Consider the following 23,331-nt stretch of genomic DNA (forward strand, 5'->3'; position numbering starts at 1 on the left):
TCTCTCTCTCCCTCTCTCTCTCTCTCTCTCCCCCCCCTCCCCCCCTTGGCTGCCTCTCTTGGAGGCCTATTGCCATGCATTCTGTTCTTCCAGCTCTAACGTAACGATCTAGTTACCCTTCCAGCGTTCACATTCTGTTAGTACCTTCTCGTTATTTTATGAATCTAAATCAGCCAAAGTTCCATCATCATCCCAGGACACATCACCCTGTAGCCTTCTGGAGCTCCTGCTGGTCCTCCCTCTCTCCCCCCAGGATGCCCCTCTGCTAAGGGAAGGTGGCGGGCTGGCTTTGCCACGGCATTCCCTATTCCAATGACCCTTTCAGTTCTAACATTCCGCATGAGAATGATTGGTCCCATCCCAGCACAGTCACGGTTTTCCCCTAGTCTAAGCACAATCTCCGAGAATGCCCCAAGCTCCGGCCGCGGGCCCGGCTTTAGCTGCCCCCAGAGCGGGGAGACTGGGGGGAGGAAGGGAATGGTCTCTGCAACCCCGGTCTCTGCAAAGAACTATAGCCCTGCTCCTGGTCACGCATCATCTTTGGCTGCCCGGGGATGCCCTATTTTCGCTCACGCCCTGGGGGAGCCTCCCACGCGGGAGTGAGTATTAATTACCTCTTATCCCGGCGTCCCGGCGTCCAGGCGAAAAGACTAAAAGCAGCCAGACTTCGGGAAAGGAGAGAGATAAATGAGGAGTAGAAATCATTGTACCCGGGGATGAGGGGTGACGAGGAGGTCTGTGGCAAGTTCTGACTTCTCCCATTCCTCCTCCATTCACTCCTAAGGCTCTCGTGGTCAAATCTGTTTAACAATATCTACATCCTATTTTTGGGCATAAAATTAAGGTGTTCGTTATATCTAAAATGGATCGGGATAAGATTGTCCCCCCCCCCCGAACAAAGATGGTGCGTTCCAGCCTGGGTCAACTTCTGGCATCCTTTGCCCGCGGAGACCTGGCTTTTTAAACCGAAGTATTTGGGCGCTGGGGAGTTTCATCTCCCAGATTGTATTAAATATAGAACTTTAGAACTAGGTAATCACCTTATTACCCTCCGCTATCCCAAAATGAATTCAATTTTTTAGCTGATAAATTTGGTTTCGACCTATTTATTCCCAACAAATTCACAGTGATGCCCAATCTTAGCACAATCCTGGGAAAGTCATGCAGACCACCTATGAGTGTTTGGGGATGGTTCAGTACTTGAAACCTTACACTTTCCGTAGCTTACTGTTTATTAAAATAAAAGAAAGATGTGCGCTTTCCTCTTTAAAAAAATTAACTGCAATGACTAAATTTAGAAAATCTGACTTGTTGCCCTTTAAAGTTGTCTTCATTTATATAATTATTGTGCAAATGTTTTAAAAATTGCTTTCTTCAGTCTTTGGGGCTTCTTTCCCATAGTTCTCATCCTGGTGTAGGAGGACCTTAGATCTGGGAACCTTGTGGTGACCATGGACATGTCATGTAACAATCTCTGAATTTCCGTTTGCTCATCTGTAAAAGGCAAGCACTGATTCCAGTAACATCCACCTCACAGAGTTTGTTCTTTATCATGCAATGCCATATGTTAAAGATATCAAAAAGCACAGGGAACAAAAACATCTTTCCTTAATATGACCAAGGACACATAATAAACACTGGATAGAAACTTGCCCATGTTTATTAAGAGTGATATAATAAAAGTAACATGGCATATGATATGGTATAATTATTGTGGAATTTCCCCTTTATTTACTTATCTATTTTTCCCTTCTCTTTTCCTTCTCAGTTAAATGGTGTCCTGTTAATACAAATTTCTGTAATTGTTTAGTTTATTGTGATCATTTGCAGCTGGGGGATTCACTTTTTTTTTAAGCAATGGATCCAAAAGTGTTAGTGAATATAATAGCATATTTATACAGTTATAGACATATAGAAGTTCCTTCAGGAATGGTATGTGAGCCAGCTTTAAGGTGGGCTGGATTGGAGAAAAGAGATGGAGTTTTAAGGACATATTTGAGGGTTTCATGGGACCTTAGGCTTGGGAGCTAGCATTAAACAGGAGAAGGATTTGGTATAAAATTATGCTTTTTAGCTGTTCAGATGAGATAAGGGCACATGTGATGTTACATGCATAAGAACAAATAGGAGATGATAGTCATGTCTAGAAAACAAAATCCCAGTTCTAACCTATGAGAACCCAAATAGGACAGAGGATGATGATCTTGGATATAAGATGTTACCATTTTTGTGAAGTTTGGGCATAAATTTCTTTTTCTTTAGCATAAAAATGTCGACCAGTCTTATTCTCATTTCTAATATAGGAGAATATTTTGTAGCTTAAGTTAGACTATGGTAAGCATTTATAATTCAAGGAGTAAATGAAATGGGAAAACAGGTAAGGCAGACTTTAGGCACAGGTTTGAGCTTTTCTATTGGAATGTTTAGTTCAAAAGCTTCCCTTTCCTTCCATTTATTTATTCACCTTCTTTTGCTGCTCCTTTTTCAAAAATGTATTTCTTTACTTTGTCCTCTTTGTTATCTCTTCCCTTCTAGACTATTTTGAATTTTATTTTTTGATTTGTGTTCCATATTTTAATTTATTTCTTGTTTATTTTCTCTGTGTTCCTTAACAGGTAAAACTTCTGAAACACAAGGTTTAACTTGCTTTATCTAATTTTTCTGTCATTGCCTTTATAGATCTTGTCCAACCTTCTCTTTTTCTCTGCTGTGTTTCAGTTTTAGAAATTTCAATTCATGAGGGAAATGAAATCAGACAGAATCAGCAGTGCATAATAGCAATTTCTCTATGTTTCAAGGCGTGAAGCCCAGCTTGATTCCCATGTTTAGTCACTATTAGCAGGAAAAAAGGAAAAGAAATAAAAGAAAGAAGCACTGATGAAGAGGAAGCTAAATTATCTCTATTTGTCAACAATTTGATAGTTTACTTATGTAGCTCAGCCCTTTAGTTACAGGCCACATGAAAGTTACTCTATGTTCAATGAAATAATTAATATACATATAGTGTTTTACAAACCTTAAAGCATCATCATCATAAAAATGCTATTATTATTATTAGACAGAAAAAATTGTTAGCAATCCTATATTAAGCACCTATTATGTGACAAATATTGGGACTACAAAGATGAAAAAAATTACAACAGTCTCTACTTGGGATATTTTATTGAGGGTGAAACAGTTCATATAGAGAATAAATATAGAATATATGTGCAAAGTAATTTTCTTTGGTGAAGGGTAAGAGAGAAGAATGAGGAGAATACTAATAAATGGGTATATTAAGAAAGGAAAATTTAAAATTTCCTTATAATAATAGCCATGTAAATGTGGAATCTTGGGCCTTGGGAGGTAATTGGTTTCTTCTCATTAGAGATCATTAATAAAAAAAGAAAGGCAAGATGACCTTTTTTCTTTTTCATGTATACAATAGGAGGGATTCTAATTTTCTCCTTTGTGAAGAGTTAAATTTTGGGGGTAGGAGTTTGAACAAAGTCAGGAGAGCAGCTTCTTACACAAACACAAACACTTAATTTATTATTAGGAAAGTACAGATAGGAAATAGAAAGGAGGAAAGTGAGAGTAATCTTATAATAGCTTATAACTATACCTAAGATCCCAATCCTAACTAAATTTTTTCTTCTAAAAACTCTAAATCTATCTGCCTTCGAGGGCAGTTGTTTCTGCCAGAGCCAGGCTTGAGTCTAATTTTTCTACACTCTCTATCTAAGAATATACCTACTATTTATCTACCTATATACCCAAGATAATCAATAATCAGTAAGGCTGTTAAGGCATTAAATCCGTTTCTCTGACTCCCAACAGTCCCAGAGAGAGCAAGTCACACACTCCTCTCCCCAGGGGACCCAGGGACAAAAGCCCTTTCCAACTGTCAGCTGTAACTGACTAACTCTCAGCCACACCCTTCTAACTTCACCAGTTTGCACAGCACAGGGCCTCCTACTCAGAAATCCTCTTAAATATAAAAAGGGAGAAATTAAGAAAAACTCTCTTAACATTTTCAAACAGATTTAGTAATGATTATTACTATTTATAATACTCTTAGGGTGGTTGTAAATGTATCAGAATTAATGTGACATAAACTGGCATTTAATTTTCAGCGTTTGCTTTTAGGAGATTTGCAATGTTTTTAGAATCAATGGACCTGGGCAGCTAGATGGCTCAATGTGTAGAGTCAGGCCTGGAGTTGGGAGGTCTGGATTCAAATCTCTGTCCTCAGATACTTCTTAGTTGTTGTGATTGTGGGCAAATCACTTAATCCCAACTGCCTAACCCTTACTGCTCTTCTGTTTTCAAATGGCTATCTATTCTAAGATAGACGATAAGGGTTTAATCAATGGACTACAGTAAAATAAGGTGGATGGATTAGATGACTTCCCATCTAGGATGATAATAACAGTAACAGCAATGCAGTGATCTGAAACAATCTCAGAGACTCATGATGAAAAATGCCATCTGCCCTCCAAGAAAGAACTGATGGAGTCTGAATGCAGACTGAAACATAAAATATTTAACTTTCTTTCTCCTTCTCCCTCTTCTTTTTTTTTCCTTTTGAGATGTCTTCCACAAAATGGTTAAAATAGAAAAATGTTTTACATGATTATGCATGTAAAATCTATATTGGATTATTTACTATCTGGGAGGTGGCAGTCAAGGGAGGGAAAGAAGGATAAAATTTGGAACTGAAAAATTAAAAAAAGGAATGTTAAAAAAATTTTTTTACATGTAATTAGGGGAAAAAAGAAAACTTTAAATTCTTGCTTTCTGTCTTAGAATCAATACTATGTATTAGTTCCAAGGCAGAAGAGTGGTAAGGGCTAGGTATTGGGGGTTAAGTGACTAGCCCAGGGTCACACAGCTAGGAAGTATCTGAGTTCAGATTCTAATCTAGGACCTGCTTTCTCTAGGCCTGGTTCCCAATCCACTGAGCCACCCAGCTGACCCTTAGGGGAAAATATTTTTTAAAAATATTGAAGGAGAAAAAAATGAAACTTCACCTTAGACATTCAATGTCTAAAACTGCTTAGGACCTATTTATATTTAAATTCATTAATTACAAGGCATAAAGTATCCTATTCCTTTTTCTGCTTGTTATCTCCCCATTAGATTGTAAGCAGAGATTGTCTTTTGCCTCTTTTTCTACCTCCAGCACTTAGCACAGTGCTTGACTCATTGTAGGCATTTAATCAATGTTTGGTGATTGAGTGATTGATTCCAAGCCTCTATCTTTGTTCTTCCATTTTCATTCACTTTTCTTCATATTATGGATGGTAAACTAGTGTGTTGTTTACTCCAATTCCATTTTCCTAGATTTGATTTTTTTTGCATTATTTTATAAGAACTTTCCAGATTTCTTGGTATCCCTCATACCCACATTATAGAATTTCATTACATTCAAGGGATTTTTTCCCCCTAGTTCCATGTTTCTTCAGATACAGGGTATTTGTGGGCCCTTCCAATTCTGAGATTTGTGATCCTGTTCAGGGCTGGCTCAAGACGGACCATATATAATGAACCACACATAAAGTTAGGAAGTGTCAGGTTTCTCACACTCTCTTTCCCCCAGTCTTGTTATCTAGAACACAGACTCCCTCCCCTTCTTTGGCCACCAGAGGACGCTGACTCTAGAGGGCGGCCTAGTGGCTAGAAGGGCCCCCTGGATTGGCAGCTCTAGGCTCTTCCTCTCGTTGCTCCTTCCTGAAGAAGGGAGGCGGGGCTTGTGTCGAAGCGCGCGTTGCACTCTGGGTCAGCGTAGCCATGGCGGCCCGTGTCCTCTCCGCTTGTGTCCGCCGCCTGCCAGCGGCTTTGGTGCCGCCGTCCCGGCCTCGGGCCCCCGCGCTCGCCTTGATCCGACAGCTCGGCTCGGCTTCGTGCGTGGCGGCGGGGCGATGGAGGAGGGCGGCGGTAGCGGCCCCTGCACACACGCAGGTGAGGGAGGCGGAGCAGGGCAGGCGGGCCCGCCGGCGAGAGGGCGGTCGGTGGTGACTTTGCCTGGCCCGCAGGGGTCACAGCCTGTTCGGGCCCGAGGACCATGGGGGTTGGCGCTTTACCTGCATCTGGCTAGGCAGCAGCTGAGTCCGGGACTTTTTCTGTGTAGAGGCTGGCTCAGGTTTCAAAGGCCTTCGAAGGTCAAGGACCTCCGAGGCTTCTTACTTTCGCGGAGCTGCAGCCCCAAACCCCTCCCCTGGGCCGCCTGCCCTTTCTCGACCCCCTTTGGGTTCGGGTGGGCAGAACTCCCGGGACAGGAGCAGGAGGAAGGAGGGGAGGGAAGAGAGAATAGGTGGACACCCCTGTGACCTGGGAGATGCTGATAACTCACACTTAAGATTTACAAAGTGCTTTCCTCTCAACAGCCGCGTGAGCTGAGTAGTGCAAGGTCATTTTTTTTTTTGGTCATCTGCCATTTCAATGTCGAGAGATTTAGAGGAAGGCCCCCAACACTTTGTTAGGGTGGCAGAACTGATGAGGAGGACGTGGACAGCCTTCTCCTCTTCCCCTAATGGTCGGGCTTGAATGGGCCCTGATCCTGCCTCCATCCTTTGGAATATTTGAAAAATTTCATTGAAGTGGTTTGCCCACGATCACATAATAATTGTCAGGGTTCAGGATGTTTCTCGCTCTAGCACTGATCCCCTTTCCTCTTCATTTCACTGCCTTTGTTAGAGCTGTACAGAAGCCGGCCACTGCTGAAGATGTTCAAGCCGAAGGAGGAAAACTTGATCTAGGATATTGAGAAAAAGCATTTGGGAGGCAGCAGAGTTTTGTTCTGGCTGCTCTTGGTCATGCAAGTCACTTGCCTTCTCCAAAGCTCCGGTTTTCCTGCCTGTAAAACAGTGGGGTTGAAATAGATGAACTCCAAGGCCGTTTGCAGTTCTTTGGGGAGACTTAGAGTGTAGGGCTTTCCTCTTTACCTCACAAAGAGGCACCCTATCCGGATTTGAGGAGTTAAAGGGGAAGGGGAATTGTTTTCCTAGTTTCCAATTTTTAGAAAAGTGAGGTTTTGGATGTGCTCTGGGAATAATGATTGGGGTAGGCTATTGGAAAAAGTTGGTCCATGGGAAGGGATTTCTTTTGAACACATTTCCCTTCTTGTAGTTTAAAACATACTTCCTTTCTAGTGGTGGAGGGTACCACATTCCTGATTGTATATTGTATCTGGTGAGTTCATCCTGTGCCTTGGACTCAAGGAACACGTGGGTTAATTTAAGAATTGTCCTGAAATATTGGCTAGATTAGAATACTAGAGAGGGAGCTTTAGAATAAAATAATTTAAACTTGTTTTCTAGATGGGGAAACTGAGGCACATAGACGAGAAATGATTGGGCCAGGATTATACTACTGGTCAGCAGCAGACTAGACCTCATTTGCCCTCACTCTTAATCTAGTGTTTTTCTATTGAGCTGTACTACTTTTGGTTGAAGTTCAAAATGCCAAAATGATTATTGGAGGACATAGAAAAATGACAGTAGGTGAGTTTGTGAGTAATTGTGTTCCTGGGGCTCTTACTGCTAGAGTTTCATTCTAGATATTTTGAAATTGTGATTTGTCCCTGTTTTAATAATTGATATGTTGCCATAGCTATCAATGTTTTCCAGAGGAATTTAGGATTATCAATACTATTGGTTGGTAAACATCTAAGTAACAGTATTTGTTCTTAAATAGTAACTATGACCGTGTATTCTTAGGAAATATTTCCCATAGGTTTGGAGATATCTAGAGGCAGTTCTGCGTAAATTAATTTTGAAATGTATATTTTTGGCTAAAATAGTTTTTCAAAGTAAATACATACCTACAATATTTGAACACCTTCCTAAAAGTAAATGACACAATTTAGTGTCATCAGTGTCACTGATATTATTATTTTTATCACCCAGCTTGGCAAAAATATTTCCTAAATCTGTGATTCACAGAAAGACTTGGAAATGATCTACAGTAACCTCAAAAGTAGTTCAAATTATCTTTGATAACAAATAAAAATTATTCAAGTAAATCATTGTTGTAAAATGTAGATGTTGAAGCCACTTATACATCATTCTTCACTCTATGGAACAGGGCCAAAAATGGAGGATCAAACAAAATAAATTTTACAAGGCCCATGCATTTTACTCAAGATGATAATCCTGATGATCTGATTTCTTACTAGGCAGTTGCTTAGAGGAATTACTAATGGAATGCAGGAATACTGATAATAGTAAGAAGTAGCAGCTTACAGTAACTGAAAGGAAAACACCTGGAAAATATAAAAAACAGATAGGAACTTTAAAAAACAAAACAAAAACATCAGCCATGGAGCAGACCATTGAACTCTCTCAATCATTGTATTACAGTATGATATTCTTTGTTTACTGTAATGATCCTAAGTGATCATCAAAAGGTTGAGTTGTGGTCATTGCATTCTATTTAAGAATACTGTGAAGAATATAATGCATTTACAAAAGATTTCCATTAAAATAGTCAGATTTTTAAAAGAAGCTGACAATTCAAGGGAATGGAAGAGAATAAGCATTTATATAGTGCCCACTGTGTACCTGGCATTGTACTAAGTGCTTTACAAATATAATTTGCTTTTCACAACAACCTTGCAAGGTAGGTGCTACTATTCTAATTTTATAGAAGAGGAGACTGATGCAGACAAAAGTTGTGTGACTTATGAAGGTTATGCAGCTAATGTTTTAGGCTGGATTTGAACTTGGGCTTCCTGACTATATAGGCCCAGCACTTTATCCCCTGTGCCAATATTCCCTCCTGTGTCCCCTGTTCTTTTTCTCCTTTTTTTGACTCCCACCTTTTTTCAGATTCTCTTAACATTCTCTCATTTTTTCCCTTCTTTAATTTGTGAGTTAAGCAACAACTCTAGTTATGATAGTTAAGTGTCATAGTTAAGCTAATGATATGCCTTTTCCAGAAAAAGAATAGTAATACATTTAAAATTGAAATTAGATAACATAAACAGGAAGTGTCATTAGTTGCTAAAGACTTTGAAAATATTAAGAGATTTCCTTTAAAATTGCTCAAGGACATCTAAGTGGCTGGAAAAGAGATCTAGGGTTCAGATGTGGCATCAAACACTTACTAGTTGTGTGACCTTGGACAAGTCACTTAACCCCAACTACCTACCTCTTTCTGCTCTTCTGCTTGGAACTTATACTTAGTATTGATTCTAAGACAGAAGGTAAGGCTTGGGGGTGGGGGAAGATTGTTTAATTCAGCAAACATTAATCAAGTCCCTTATTTACATAAAACTGTTGAATCTTGAGGAGATCTAGCAATAAAGAAATATGGTCCATGCCCCCAGAGAGCTTAGTTTAGTAGGCAGGATTGGGTATATAACATTAATAGTAATGCAGAATGGGACAAGGTAAGTACTTGGTTAGGTGCAGAGTACAATACACAATACAATACAACTTTCAAGTATGGCAGTATCCCTAAGAAGAGGATTTACTAATTTTGTTAGGTTATCTTTAATGACTAGTGTAGTATAATGCTATGTAGTATAAAAGGACTGTTTTCCCCTCTAAAATTTTTTTTTTAGCAAAAAGTTCCTTCAGGACCCTATGTAATCTTTCAGACTTAGGGTAGTGTGAGTTATAAATGACTTGGAATTGTCAGGGAATTAATTTTTTTTTCTTCTGGTGTGAGAATAATGGGTTACAAGAATTGATCTTCCTGGGTCCTGAGCAGTCTGTAAGACCCCTGACATCAAACTCCTATTATTTAATGCTGTGACTGAGCTGTTATACTTTTTGGTGCCTATGACCTCCTGCCATACTGCTCTTTCTCTCTCTTCCCTGGATTTCTGCCTTGTGGTCCTTGTTAAGCTTCTATCTCCCTTACCTCTTTTTCTCATCAAAGCTACCTTTTGTCTGGACCCTAGATAATGCAAGGGCCTGTCTGACTTTGTTGTCTGTCTGGGACTAATCCCTCAGTGCATTGTAGTTCCCTTTTGATGTGTCTCTGAACCAGAAGAGAAAACTCTCACCACTTCAGACTTCCATCCTCACCAGTGATTCAAGTAGGTGACAGCTGCTTCTAACACCAAGGCTTCTGTCCGAGCACCCACCTTTTACCATTACTAGATCTGGGAGAATAGAACTGTAGCTTTGGCTTTTTCATTGATGTGGAGACCTCCTTGTCCTCGAACTCACTATGTGTTGTGTGGAAGGATACATTTCTCTTGCTTCATTAAATCATCTGGACTCTTCCATAACCATTGAATGCCCATATATCAGGCCCAAAAGGAACCAAGGGGATGCAGCATATATTCAGAATTTGCATCATCTTTTATAGTTTTTCATCATATATAGATGTATTGTACTTCAGCTAGTTTATGGACTAATTAGGCTTTTTTGAGTTAGTCTAGGCCAGTTATGGTGAACCTGTTAGAGACCAAGGGTCCAAACTGTAATCCTCACACTGCATGTGAGGTCCCCACCCCAGACAGTGGAGGGAGGAAGTGCTCCCATTATGTTGCTGGGCAGAGGAGTGGGGCATGTGAGAAATGTCCTCAGGCACAGTGGAGAGAGGGAGGGGAGCATTCCCTCTCTGGCATTTGTGTCATAGGTTTGCCAATACGGGATTAGGCCAACTACCATTTATAGTGTTTCTGTGGGAAAGTCTTCTAAATTGATACAAATGAACTTTTGCACTACAGCCTGCTTGTGATGGGGCCCCTTATATAAACCTTGGAGAATGGGTGAAAAGTTGGTCCATGTACAACTTTATATCTTACTGAGGTTATAGAACAGTGATTTGCAGAGTCAGAAGCCTCGGGTTCTAATATTGCCACTTACTAGTTATATGACAAGGGCAGGTCACTTCACTCATTTTCCTACTTTGTAAAATGAAGATCACAGTGCCTGTTCTATCTGCTTCACAGGTGGTTGTGAGGAATGTGCCTTAGAAAGTGATATATATATATAAGCTGTTAATATTTTTGTAGCAGATGCTTAATAAATATATATATGGATGTTGTACCAAGTCCCTGAAGACTGGTTAGGTATTAAGTGCTGTGCCAGCAATGATATATCATTGTATTAAGGCAAAGACCAATATGACTCCTTGCAGTCATTTTTTTGAAATATAAAGGAGGCAGAGAATTTGATTTTTAGTGAAGTTAGTAGCTGTTTCCCAAGTCAAAATTATTCCACAAAAATCCCATGGAATTTTTCTGTTTGAGGCCCAACTCGTCCATTTAGACTATCATAAGCAGTTTAAATGTACTAATAGATACATTGACCATCTCCCTACATGTCAAATTGTGGACAGCAAACATTTTCATTTTTTTTTAGTGTGTGTGTGTGTGTGTGCATATCATAATAACCCAAGTCTGCTTTCAAGGACCAGCCTAGTTAAGTTCAGAGAAGCTTGCCATTGGTAGGCTGGCCACTTAGTGATGATTCCCTTGCCCCTGGCAGCCCTTCTTCACTGGTAGAATATTGGTATTAAAAAGATATCTGGGGGGCAGCTGGGTAGCTCAGTGGATTGAAAGTCAGGCCTAGAGACAAGAGGTCCTAGGTTCAAATCGGGCCTCAGACACTTCCCAGCTGTGTGACGCTGGGTAAGTCACTTGACTCCCATTGTAAGAGGGAAATTTAGGTATTTTATAGATATGTATTTAAAGTGTGGCTGCCAGGAATCAACAATTCAGGTTGATTCCGTAATTAAATCAGACCCAAGTCAGCATCGGGTTAGGCAGTTTATTTACAATTAGGAAGGTAAAGGTATGGGAATAAAGAGGAAGGGAGAGGCTAGTCCAGGCCTGTGGAGGCCTGGACGAGAGAGAAGGTTAAAAGGCTAAATAAATTAGGCTGCAAGCCTCAAGGCCTAGCAACCAGATAGGCTAGTGCCTACTTAAGGCAGAGTTTGGAAGTGGCCTAGGTAGGCCAAGGAAGTCAGCCTAACTTACCCACGTGACAATACAGAGTCTAAGCCTTCTGGGGTCTCAGGAGATCCTTCAGCACCAAGTTCAAATCGGGAACTGCCTCCACAGGCAGTAACCAACATACTTAAAGAGAAAGTGTCTTTCGTCACTTCCCGTGGGTCCACCTCTAATTCAAGTGGACAAATGGCAGTCTTTGCACTGATTTTGGACTGCCCTTTGGGCAGTCCCTTGTTCTTGATTTGTTACTTATTGTCACGTGTGGGTAACTCGTCCCCCCCCCCCCCCATTAAGGGAGGTGAGGATTACATCATTTCTATGCCTAGGATGAGTAGGGTTTTGACTATGAATCGGCTAGAGTTAATTCCATTTACACACCATTGCCCACCCTTACCACTCTTCCACCAAGGAGCCAATACACAGAAGTTAAGGGTTTAAAAAAAATGTAAAAAAAAAAGATATCTGAATTTTTTACTGCTCCCTGCTCTGCCTCCTTTTTAGTTCAGAGTATGAAGGCTGTGGACAAATCAGTAGCCTAAAAAAGGGCAGAAAGCTAGGAATGGATATTGTGAGACATGGAGAAAAAGAACTGCCACTTAAAAAAAAAGTTAATGGGATATAAGATAGGGAATTTTGGAAGTAAAAATTATTTTGTTGTTCAGTTGTGTCTGACACTTTGTAATCGTGTATTGAGTTTATTAAAAGCAAACAGGTTAAATGACTTGACTAGGTCACACAGCTGGTGAGTGTCTGAGTTCAGATTTGAACTCAGGTCTTTCTGACACCAGGTCTACTGCTCTAACCACCAAGCCACCTAGCACCCTCCAGAAATTGTTTGCTCCTGATGGGACTTGAACCCACAGACTCTGGCCAATAAATATCTGGGCTCATATTTGAATTCGGGCTGAGTCTTCCAGATTCCAAGCCTGGTCATTTCGCTGCCCCAATAAAAGATTAGTGGACTGCTAAAAATTTATTGTGGATGGAAGCTAAGAAAGACTGTTTTACTGGTAGGTATGGAGGATAGCGATATCATGGGTGACTTATTTACAGTTCTTTTTGATGCATAGTATGACCCTTTTCTCTATCAGAAAAGAGTTTGGTAAATAATCTTCATGATACAAATGAATAGCATAGCCTCTTCTTCTTGCATTGTAGCTGTTGTCTATGGGAAGGCCTTATGAGGATGTCTCCCTTTCTTATGAGAAGCAGCCAATTGTAGTGGAATGAGCATTGGACTAACAGCCAAGATCCAACTTGTAGAGAAGATAAGCTGGCAGAATTTAGTATCACATTGGTTCTGCCAGTAACTTAGTGTGGGCCTTTGAGCAAATCTTCCTCCCTCTTTTCAGCTCTACTGGTCTTTGATTCTGATATTACTTTTAAGGATTCAAATCTCCAATGTGATACTAACTTCTGCCAGATTATGTAAATTCTTCTCTATAAGTTGGGTCTTAATAATACTTGCACTACTCTACCTTACAGGGTGGTTGTGGGGAATATGCATTAGAGACCTGTGAGTTGTTATTAGTGTGTCTCCTTGGTGCTATTTATAAATCTGTTGACAGCCAGGGCTTCTAAGAAAAGAGCCCTAATACCTTAGTGAAAGAGCAAGTGTCCGTGAGTTTCCAGTAGTTCCTTTCAAAGACAGTATTAAATGAGTTTGCTGTGCTTGTTTCCCTTGCTCTAGGTTTCAGGGATATTCCTACAGTTTGGCCGCCAATATAGTGACATGCCCCCTCTGACGCTGGAGAGCATTAAGGACCGCGTCCTCTATGTCTTGAAACTATATGATAAGATTGATCCAGAAAAGGTAATTGATATATTTGGGAAAATCATCTCTTGGGAAGTTGACTGTTTTAATGACTAAACCAAAGGTTAAGATTATTAGAAACATTTCAAATTTGAAGATTCTTTAGTTTGAAAAAAAGCCATTATAAAAAAGAAAACAATGTCACTCTTAGGATGTGATGTAAAAAAAAAAAAAAGACAGCACTTACCTTCCATGTTAGAATCAATACTGTGTATTGGTTCCAAGGCAGAAGGGTAATAAGGGCTAGGCAGTGGGGGTTAAGTGATTTGCCCAGGGTCACACAGCTAGGAAATGTCTGAGAGTTGAACCCAGGACCTCCTGTTTCTAGGCTTAGCTTTCAGTCCACCGAGCCACCCAGCTGCCTCTGTAAAGGCGGAGGGTTTAGAAAACCTTAAAAAAATCAAACCCTTAACTTCTTATGGACATGCCAATGAGGTTGGTATCAGGATATCAGAAATCAAATTTCCCCAGGAAGAATTTACATCCATCTTCAGAGATGTTTTTTACTTTGCATCTTTATGTTTTCAAAGTAACAGCACATTTAGAATTAGTTTTTACGTATATCCTGCGAAATCATGACTTTATGTAAATAATTAGGACCAAAGTTATAAGCAGACAAGTGCTTAGGGGTTAAAGGTTAACACCACTGAGAAAGCTGCTAGTTCCCGTCACCTAATTCAGATTCTTGATGATCAAGTGAACAATGTTACCCTGGGGTTTCTTGACATAATAGTTTTGTTATAAAGTATCAGTGATGTTATGTTGAAGCAACAGTGTTGGGGTGGGGTATACTTTAGGTGTTTGACAGGTTACCCCATGTTTTTGTTGCAGGAAAACTGTATTCTAGATTGGTTCCCTTAGTAAACACACACTCTTACATGCAGAATCCCATACTAACTCTATTTGGTTTTCATTTTTCCCAGCTTTCAGTATCTTCCCACTTCATGAAAGACCTGGGCTTGGATAGTTTGGACCAAGTAGAAATTATAATGGCCATGGAAGATGAATTTGGTAATAAACCATATATTGTAATATGTCTGTGTGTTTTAAGTTATGGTTTGTGTTGTCTTTTGAATATACAGTTGCCAACACCTTAAAATTTTGAATTCTAAATTCTCTATCTCTCTTTCTCCTGCTCTTTTCTCACCCATTGGGAAGGCAAACAATATATTAGTTATACAGGTGAAGGCATGGAAAACATTTCCATATTAGCCATGTTGCAAAAAAATTTAAAATAGCAAAAAAACAAAATGAAAAAAGCATATTTCATTTTGTGCTGATAATCAGTTGAGCATTCATTTAAAAAATACACTGTTATTAATGTCTTTAATTTCTTACATCATTATAGTTATTCCCAGGATTCTTCCTCCTCCTCCCAGGGAGCCATCCCATATTACAAATAGTATTTTTTGATGAAGAAAAAAAGTTCATTGCAACTGATAATACATTGAAAAGACCAAAAATAAATGTGATATAATTAACAGCTGTGAACTGTTCCATGAAGGGGTTGGTTGGGTATGTCTTCACATCTCTTTGTTCAAGTGATAACAAGCTTGATCTCTATAATTTTGTTACCTTTACTTTTTGATTTTTTGCTCTGTGATTGTTTTTCCCCACTTACATGCTATAATTGTGTATGTTTGTTTTCTTGGATTTGCTTACTCCACTTGGTATCAGTTCATGTAGATTCCAAGTTTCTCTGTATTCATCTCATACATAATTTCTCACAACAGTAATAATTCATTTTCTTTCTCTTTCAGGGTTTGAAATTCCTGACATAGACGCAGAAAAGTTAATGTGTCCACAAGAGATTGTAGATTACATTGCAGATAAGAAAGATGTGTACGAATAAAGTCTTTTTAAAAAAAAAATCAAGTAAGTAATTTATTTTCCACTAAAGATGGTTTTCCATGTAATCAGTCTATATAGACATTTTCACATGACTGGAATAAATGTAAATGTCCACTGGGCATTTTCACCACCATAACAAGGGAAGAGCCCTTGATTGGGAATTGGGAACCTGGATTCTAGTTTTGACTTTTTCCCTAACTAGATGTATGATATTGAGCAAGTCCTCCTCCCTTTTTGGATCTCGGCCATCACATTTGTAGAATTAGGATGTTGGATTAGATGATCCATAAGGTCCCTTCCAATGTCAACATTTTGTAAGTTCAATGAAGTGTTAAGATTTCTAGCTTTGGTGATGCTAGTAATTAAATGAAATAAACATTGTTGTACATTTTCTTTGTACAAGGTAATGTATTAGATGCAGGGAATACAAAGCCCCCCCAAAAAGTCCCTGTTCTCTTTGTTAAGCTAGATTACGGAGATATTTGCTCTGAGTTTGCAGTCAGGAGACAAATGGGTTCAAACATCAATATTGAAACTAGCGTTTTTGCCATTGGCAAGTTACTTTTAACCTCTCTGTGCCTTTTCTCGGCTATAAAATGGGGATGATGTGGGAAATACCTACCTCACAGGGTTGTTGTGAGGATCATATCAGAATGTATATAAAGCATTTTGTAAACATCAAAGGACTATATAAAAGTCAAGTTTTATTATTACCAAGCAGATTATTAGTTTATCACTGATTACTAATGTTAACTCTTTAAGCCCTGTCATATCTAATGTTCTTTCATTCTAGATTTGCCGAAAATTTTTCATTTTTAACTGACAATCCTTTTTTACCCAGAGGACTCGGATGATCCCAGCGAGTGTCCGAATGTGAGAACACATTATGAGACCGTTGCTGCTTTTGTCGGAGTATTTCTGTTGGAACTATATTTAAGTTGTCTAAATATGTGCTGGCCTTTAAAAAATAAATACATAAAATCAGTATTCTCAGGCCTTGATTCTTTGATTCTTTTACATATAGAATGTTGCCTTTATGTTGATCCATTTCTACATTTTAAAAGACATCTCATTGTTAAGAGAACATTTATGTCCTATAAAGTGGCTTTTCTGGAATTGAGTATTTGAATCACTGATTCCCACCCTCATGTTTTCTCTTTAGTATAACCATCCCTCTGAATAAACATACAGGTTTTGCTTCCAAATTACTTTCTTAGTTGTACAGTTTCATTTTCTTCTGGAGTTAAAACTAATACAAAGGACTGGTCCTTTGTCTCTAGTCAAAAGGTACTGTTAGTTCTCTAAATATTTTTTTAAAAAGACGTTCATACTGTTGGGAGACGTAATGCTGATCAAAGCATGCTATTTTTCACTTTGTGTTTTTGTTTTAGGGTTCTAACTTTTTTTGAATATTCTTACTTTCACACTTGCCACTTTGGATATAACATTTTTGAATGAACCTTGATAGTGGATGACTTTTGGGGGATGAACTTGAAGGGGAGAGCCGCCAGGGTGGTGAGAGGACTCTACATCATACTGTGCATTGATAATCAAAGGAAATAGAAATATTTGACTTTGAGAAGGTAAAATGGGATCCCTTTCTCTAAGTATATGTGGAAGAAGGATTAGACTTGTTCTCCTTGGCTTCAGAAAACAGAACTAGGAACAGTGGGTGGAAGTTACAGAGTTAGACTGGTTTGATTTTAAAATTGACTAATGATCAGGGTTGTCTAAAGTATAAAATGTGACATTAGGATAGAGTGTCTTTACTGGGTGTCTTCAGGTACAGTTGATATAACTACTTGGGGATGTTGTAGAGGGAATTCCTTTTCCAGGACAGGTTGGATAGATGATTTCTGTGATCTCTTTTCATGCTAAAGTTACCTTATTCTAAGGATAGGACATTCCAGGAAGAGTCACAGCAGGAGTGAAGGCTCAAGAATCAGCGGGTAAAGAAATAACATCTGGCTGGAGATAGCATGACACAGTAATGGAGAGAGCCTTGACTGTTAGGCATTGTGATTCTTGGTTTTAGGTTTTGTTATCACGGAGTGCCGACATTAAGAGGGAAGATGTCAAAGTGAGAGTATTCTCCTATAACATAGTTTTCATCTAAATATTGGTTTTTATAAAAATATCTCCACGGGAGATGACCTGAGACATTTGAGTTATGGGGAGGGGGTCTGAACCCTGTAGACCTCATTAATGGAGATATAATTTTTCAGATAAGTCTGTCATGGGTCCTAGTTAGCTATTCAGTGAGGCCTTTGGGCAAGAACTGCCCTTAATTCCAGCTTCTTGTTCTTGGATAAGTGCTTATGTAGGTGTTTGTAAAGTTACTATCTGGAAGGTGTGGGCCTAAAAACTCAGAATATTGAAGGGAAGGTAACTCAAATATACCATAAATATTATCACATTTAATGCTGGATCGACTTTCTTTAGCACAGTTGAGTATACAGTGCAGAGAAAAAGAGTGAGATTTCAATGTAGGCTTTGCCCCGTGCTAGCCTTGGAACCTCAGACAAGTTCTTTTCTCTTTGAGCCTATTTCCTTTTCGTGAAGAAGAGACAGTAATTCCTGCCCTGGGAGATTTGTGTGGGGCAGCTGCAGGATTCCATTGGTAGGAGTAGTTTCATCTTGTAGAGCTCCCTAAAATGATGAAATGCCATGCTTGGACCAAGAAAGTGAATAACCTGCCTGTGGTTGTCACAGAGTTGTCATGAGACCCAGAAGAGAAAGTGGATATAAATTGCTTCCTAGTTACGACAGATGTAATCAGGAATGCAGATGTCCATAGTTACTCTGATTTTTCCTCTAAAAGACTAGTCTGTTCAATCCTGACCCTTTGTTTGCCACTGAACTATCCACGGATCTTGGGCCAGTGACTTCTTGTCTTTGGACCTCACTTTGCATGTCTCTAGTCAGGTTGGGCTGAGTGACCTTAGGAAGAGACTCCAGCGCCCTCTGTGATCATATAAGCCAAGAAGACTAGTGTTTGACAGCACTGCTTCTAGCACTAGTGAACTATTTGTAGACTATTTTGTTTTTGTTTTGAGACCAAAAATGGTTCGATTTCTACCTCACCCAGTTCTGGCAAATAGAAGGGGGAAGTGGATTAGGGAATTTCCTAAGCAGCTGAGGAATTCTTCAGACAGCCTGATGGTTACATGTATGGACCATTATTTACAATAGTTCTCCATTGGGAGTCTCTGAACTTTTTTTAAAAAGTATTTTATTTTCTCAATTACATGTAATAGTTTTTAAAATATTTTCCAAAATTAATCTATCCAAATTGTCTCCCTCTCTCTCTTCCCTCCCCCTTCCCAAAGATAAGTAATTTGATCTAGATTTTACCAGTATTAATCACGCAAAACACATTTCCATATTGATCATTGTAAAAGAATACTCAGTTTTTTCCTTTTCCATATAAAAGCAGATACTAATATCCCAAAGTGCAAGTTTTCTCTTGTGTTTGGATGAGTAAGACAACCGCTGGATTTCTGGTGATAAGTAGCTGCCTCTGTGAAGCTCCAGTATCCGGTGGTATTTCAGTGGTTGTCTGTGTGTGTCCTTTGAAATTCCAGTTTGCCATTGTACACAGTAACAGCAATATTGGACGATGATCCATTGGGAAAACTTGGCTATTTTCAGCAATGCAGTGATCTGGGACAATCCTGAAAGACTTAGGATGGGGAATGCTATTTACCTCCAGGGAAAGAACTGTAAGAGTCTTTCACACCAGTGTTTTTATAGTTTTATTTTGGGGTTTTGGTTGTTTTGAGTGTGCTCTTACAATGACCAATATGGAAGTGTGTTTTGCATGATGATAAAAATATTAAAAAAAAAAATTCTGGTTTGCAGTGCTAAAAGCTTAACACTTTTATAAGCGGATGACTTAAATTCCTGGCAGAAGTCTAGGAAACACTATTGAAACAAAAGGATGTTTTGTGAACATTTTGAAAGAGAAATGATGGTGTTCACTCTTGGCCCGGATGGATTCATGAAGAACAAGTCATGTCAGATGGCAGCTTATCGAAATTTTGTCTCTTTTCCAGGAGCTAACACAATGCTTTGCACATGGTAGGCATGTAAACGGAACTTGAGTTAAAAAACCCAATTTCCTTTATTGATAGTTACTAGACTTTGAGATGGAGAGAATGCTAGATATTTAGCATACCTGGATTTTGACAAGGCAACTGTGCTCCTTGTGGACAAAATCTAGATGTAAAGAGAGTGGGAGAATAGTTCAAGGTGGTTGAATGACTAGATTTAGGGAGTGGCAATTATGGGATTTTAAATTTTTTTTTTTTTAGGGAGGTCTCTAGTGAAGGACTCCAAGGCTTTTATATATGTATATATATTTTTTTAATAAGTGGAGGAATGAAAGGAAAGAATATCATTTTCAGATGGCACATCCCTTGTGTATTTATGTAACATAATAATCGGTATCCAAAAATTTTTCACCAGGTTGGAAAAATGGGCTAAATCCAGTAAGTCTGTTAAATAATAATTCTGAAGTCCTTTACTTGGGTGGAAAGAAACTTTTAAAGCACAGGACAGGGGGAGCTTTATTTAGATAACAGTTTAAGTGAAAAGGACATTGTGGGTTTCAACGGATTGCAAGCTTGGTATGAATTCAGCTATGAGGTGGCAGCCAAAAAAATTAAATTTAGGCTGCATTACTAGAAGCCAAAATGTATAAGATGGTGGTTATAGTTTTGCTTGACCCTGGTTAGATCACATCTGGAGGCAGTGTGGTGGGTAGAGAACTGCCCTTCAAGTCAGAAGTGTTTGGAGATCTGGCTGTGCTGCTTTATTGGCTGGGGCCAGCCACAGTTTGTTTACCAGTGGCCAAAGTAGATGATTTTTAAGGTCGCTCATAATATTAAAGGAGTACGTTATTCCATATGGGGCATCATATTTCAGGAAATAAAGCTTGTGTGACCAGAGTGGGGCTGATGAGAAGATGCAAAATTACTGTGGAATGGGCCGCTACATGAGCTATTGAGTTTCTCATCTCTTGAGGTCTTCTTTTCGAGCCTGAATACTTGGTGAGGATGTGATAGGATTCCAGATTGAGGTAGAGGTGAGATTAGATGACCCTTTAGGCCTTTAAACTCTTGAGATTCAGCGTTCTGATTCTGAAGGGAATTAATTGTTAGCCACTGTAAGAAATCAAATTCATTCTCCAGTTTGAATAAAAATGGATTTTCCCCCCCTTCTATGTTAGCAGTTAAAATCTGGGGAAAAAAGGGTGAAATTTCAGGGAAACTAAGTCATTTTTATTCTATTCTCCTAGCTCTTTTATAGCATGAAGACAGGGTTGAGGAGAACATGTTGGGGAGGAGTAGGGAGTGGGTCAATTTGCTAAATAAATAGCAATCAATCAAATTTGAAGGATGCACCTGATTTTGAAGAGTGGTTGAGTTCTGTCCTGAGGAAAAGGGGATCCTTATATCTTCTGCCAGTGTTGTAGAGATATAAGCAAAAGGGGGAAGGGTTCAGGTTGGTCCAAGGCTAGAAGTTGAATTTCTAACCAAAAACCAAACCCAAGGGACTGGGCAGATAGGGAACATTCAACATTAGATAAGTGTCATAGCTCCAAGTAACCTTGAAGCACAAAACTTAGAACATAGACATTTTTTTGTAAATTATATATATTAAACATTCCTTTAAAAAAATTTGAGCTCTCTTTGTGACCTTCCCTCCCTTCCTCATTGAAAAGGCAAGAAATGTGGTATTCTACGTGTGAAATCAAGCCAGAACCCTAATGTCTTAAAGCCCTCGCCTCTGCATCCACTTTCAACTCTCCTCCTCTTAGCAGAAGACCGACTTCCTACTTTACTGATGATTTTAAGGTTTCTCTTTCATGGAATTCCCCTCTCTTCCTCTCTGATGCTTTTAATGGCTTCTCTAAATTGTTTCCCAGTTGCTCTTTCTTCCAGTCTGAGGACAGTGGTTGGTAATTAGCCCAATTCTTCCATTGGTGCCCATCGTGATTCCCTGCCCTTTCCTCTCTTGGGCCCTTTTCCTATATCATCTCTCTACAGACACTTTTAGACAGTCTCTATCCTAAAATAAAACTCTTCCCTTGATTCTGACATTGCTTTAAGTTTAAATTAAAAATAATTTAAAAAAAATTATTTTTCCTTTCATGACCAAACTTCAAGGGAAAAATCTACTGGCTTCATCATCCACTTTCTCCCCAGTCATAGATATATAATCTAGCTTCTGATTCTTGGCACTTCTGAAACTGCCCTCTATATATTAGGCTTTTACTAACCTCAGCTGTTAAATCCTTTGGCTTTGCCATCTTTATTTTCCTCGACCTTTCTGCAGTATTTGACACGGCTAAATACCATTTTCTTGTTGATAACTCTCCTGGCTTCCCTCCTACCTGTCTGCTTCTTACCCATTTCTTGCTTGTTTATCCTATCGATGTCCCCTAAATGTGGATGTTCTCCAAGGTTCTAGCCTTAGCTCTGGAGCTTTTTCTATTATTATTTACTTTCACCACTGATGATCTCATCTATTTCCATTCTCAGCATAGCAGATGCACCTCAGATTATCCTGATTTATACTTGGGAATCATATAATCATAGGCCTATCTATGAAGGGGATCTCAGGGGCCCTGTAGTCCTACATCATGCTGTTATAATGGAAGAATCTGAAACCTAAGGAGGTTGACTTGCTCCGTCTGGGCCAAGATCACCAATGTAAAGAAAGAAAATGAGCCTTGAAAAGAGGAATGGGCCAAGACCAAAACGTTGGAGAATAAATGTCGACGGTGGGATTTGAACCTAGGTTCATCCAAATCCAGAGGCAATACTTTTTTTTGGGGGGGGGTACATGTACGCCCCTTCAGTAGAATGTAAACTCCTTGAGAAAAGATTTTTGGTTTTGTATCTCCAGAGCCTAGCTGAAGTGTTTTGCTATACATGAGTACTTTAATGCTAAATTGCAAGGACTCCCAAATCTGTGTAGTCCTTATTTCTTCTGGCACCTAGGAGTCAACATGTCCCAAACTGTTCTTCATTGCACCTAAACCTGCCTTTCCTTACTTACAATTTCCCCATTTGTTGGTACTCCCAACTTCCTAGTTGCTCAAAAAACTGCCTATTTTTATTCCTGCCCTCCCCCCCATTTCATACATTCAATTTGTTGTGAAGTTCTGTAAATTTTAATCTAGCAATTTCTCGTTCATGCTTCCCATTGCCGTTATCACATTAATTCTGCTCCTCCTCCTCTTGGAATACTGTAAATAGTCTAACTAGGGGTTTTGGCTCAATCTCCCTCTTTCCCATAGTTGCCAAATTAATTTGATTAGAAGGAACGATCACTACCTGTCTGAAACTCAAAAGCTAACTGAGGTGCCTCGTATTGCCAACTGGATAAAAAACTGGAGAAACTTACCCTGACTTTTATGGCTTTCCACAATCTGCCTCCAACCTCTTTTTTCACTTTTATTTCATAATACGAGTAAGTCCTCTACATTCCAGCCAAATTGGTTACCAGCTGTTTGACAATCTTGTTCTGCCTATTGCTCATATTCTCTCAACTGTTTTTCTTTTTGATTAAAATGTTTCTACACTTCTGCTGGCTGAAAACCTCTTCTTCCACGAGGCCTTTCCTTATACCAGCTAAAAAAGTAATTCCTCCCTCATTTTCTTTTTTGAGGTCTTCTAGTCCTACTCTCTCATTTTGTTGGAAAAGAAACCGAAGGCCACAGAGGTGAAGTGATTTGCCTAAGGTAACACAAGGAGTAAAAGGCAGT

General features: G+C 39.3%; 1 protein-coding gene across 2 annotated transcripts; it reads left to right on the forward strand.

Annotated features, from left to right (window-relative positions):
• Positions 1–5,737: 5,737 nt before the first annotated feature.
• NDUFAB1 (NADH:ubiquinone oxidoreductase subunit AB1) lies at positions 5,738–16,544 on the forward strand. 2 transcript variants are annotated; one of them, XM_044657181.1, is made up of 5 exons: positions 5,738–5,943; positions 13,584–13,706; positions 14,630–14,717; positions 15,467–15,581; positions 16,351–16,544. In XM_044657181.1, the coding sequence occupies exons 1-4, from the start codon at positions 5,773–5,775 to the stop codon at positions 15,556–15,558; spliced, it is 474 nt and encodes a 157-aa protein (XP_044513116.1). In that variant the 5' UTR covers positions 5,738–5,772; the 3' UTR covers positions 15,559–15,581; positions 16,351–16,544. The 2 variants fall into 2 exon arrangements, with proteins under 2 accessions (XP_044513116.1, XP_044513115.1); XM_044657180.1 differs by having other exon boundaries at positions 16,399–16,544.
• The last annotated feature ends 6,787 nt before the right edge of the window (positions 16,545–23,331 follow it).

The sequence above is a fragment of the Gracilinanus agilis genome, chromosome 1 (genome assembly GCF_016433145.1).
Source record: "Gracilinanus agilis isolate LMUSP501 chromosome 1, AgileGrace, whole genome shotgun sequence".
Classification (NCBI taxonomy): Eukaryota; Metazoa; Chordata; class Mammalia; order Didelphimorphia; family Didelphidae; genus Gracilinanus; species Gracilinanus agilis.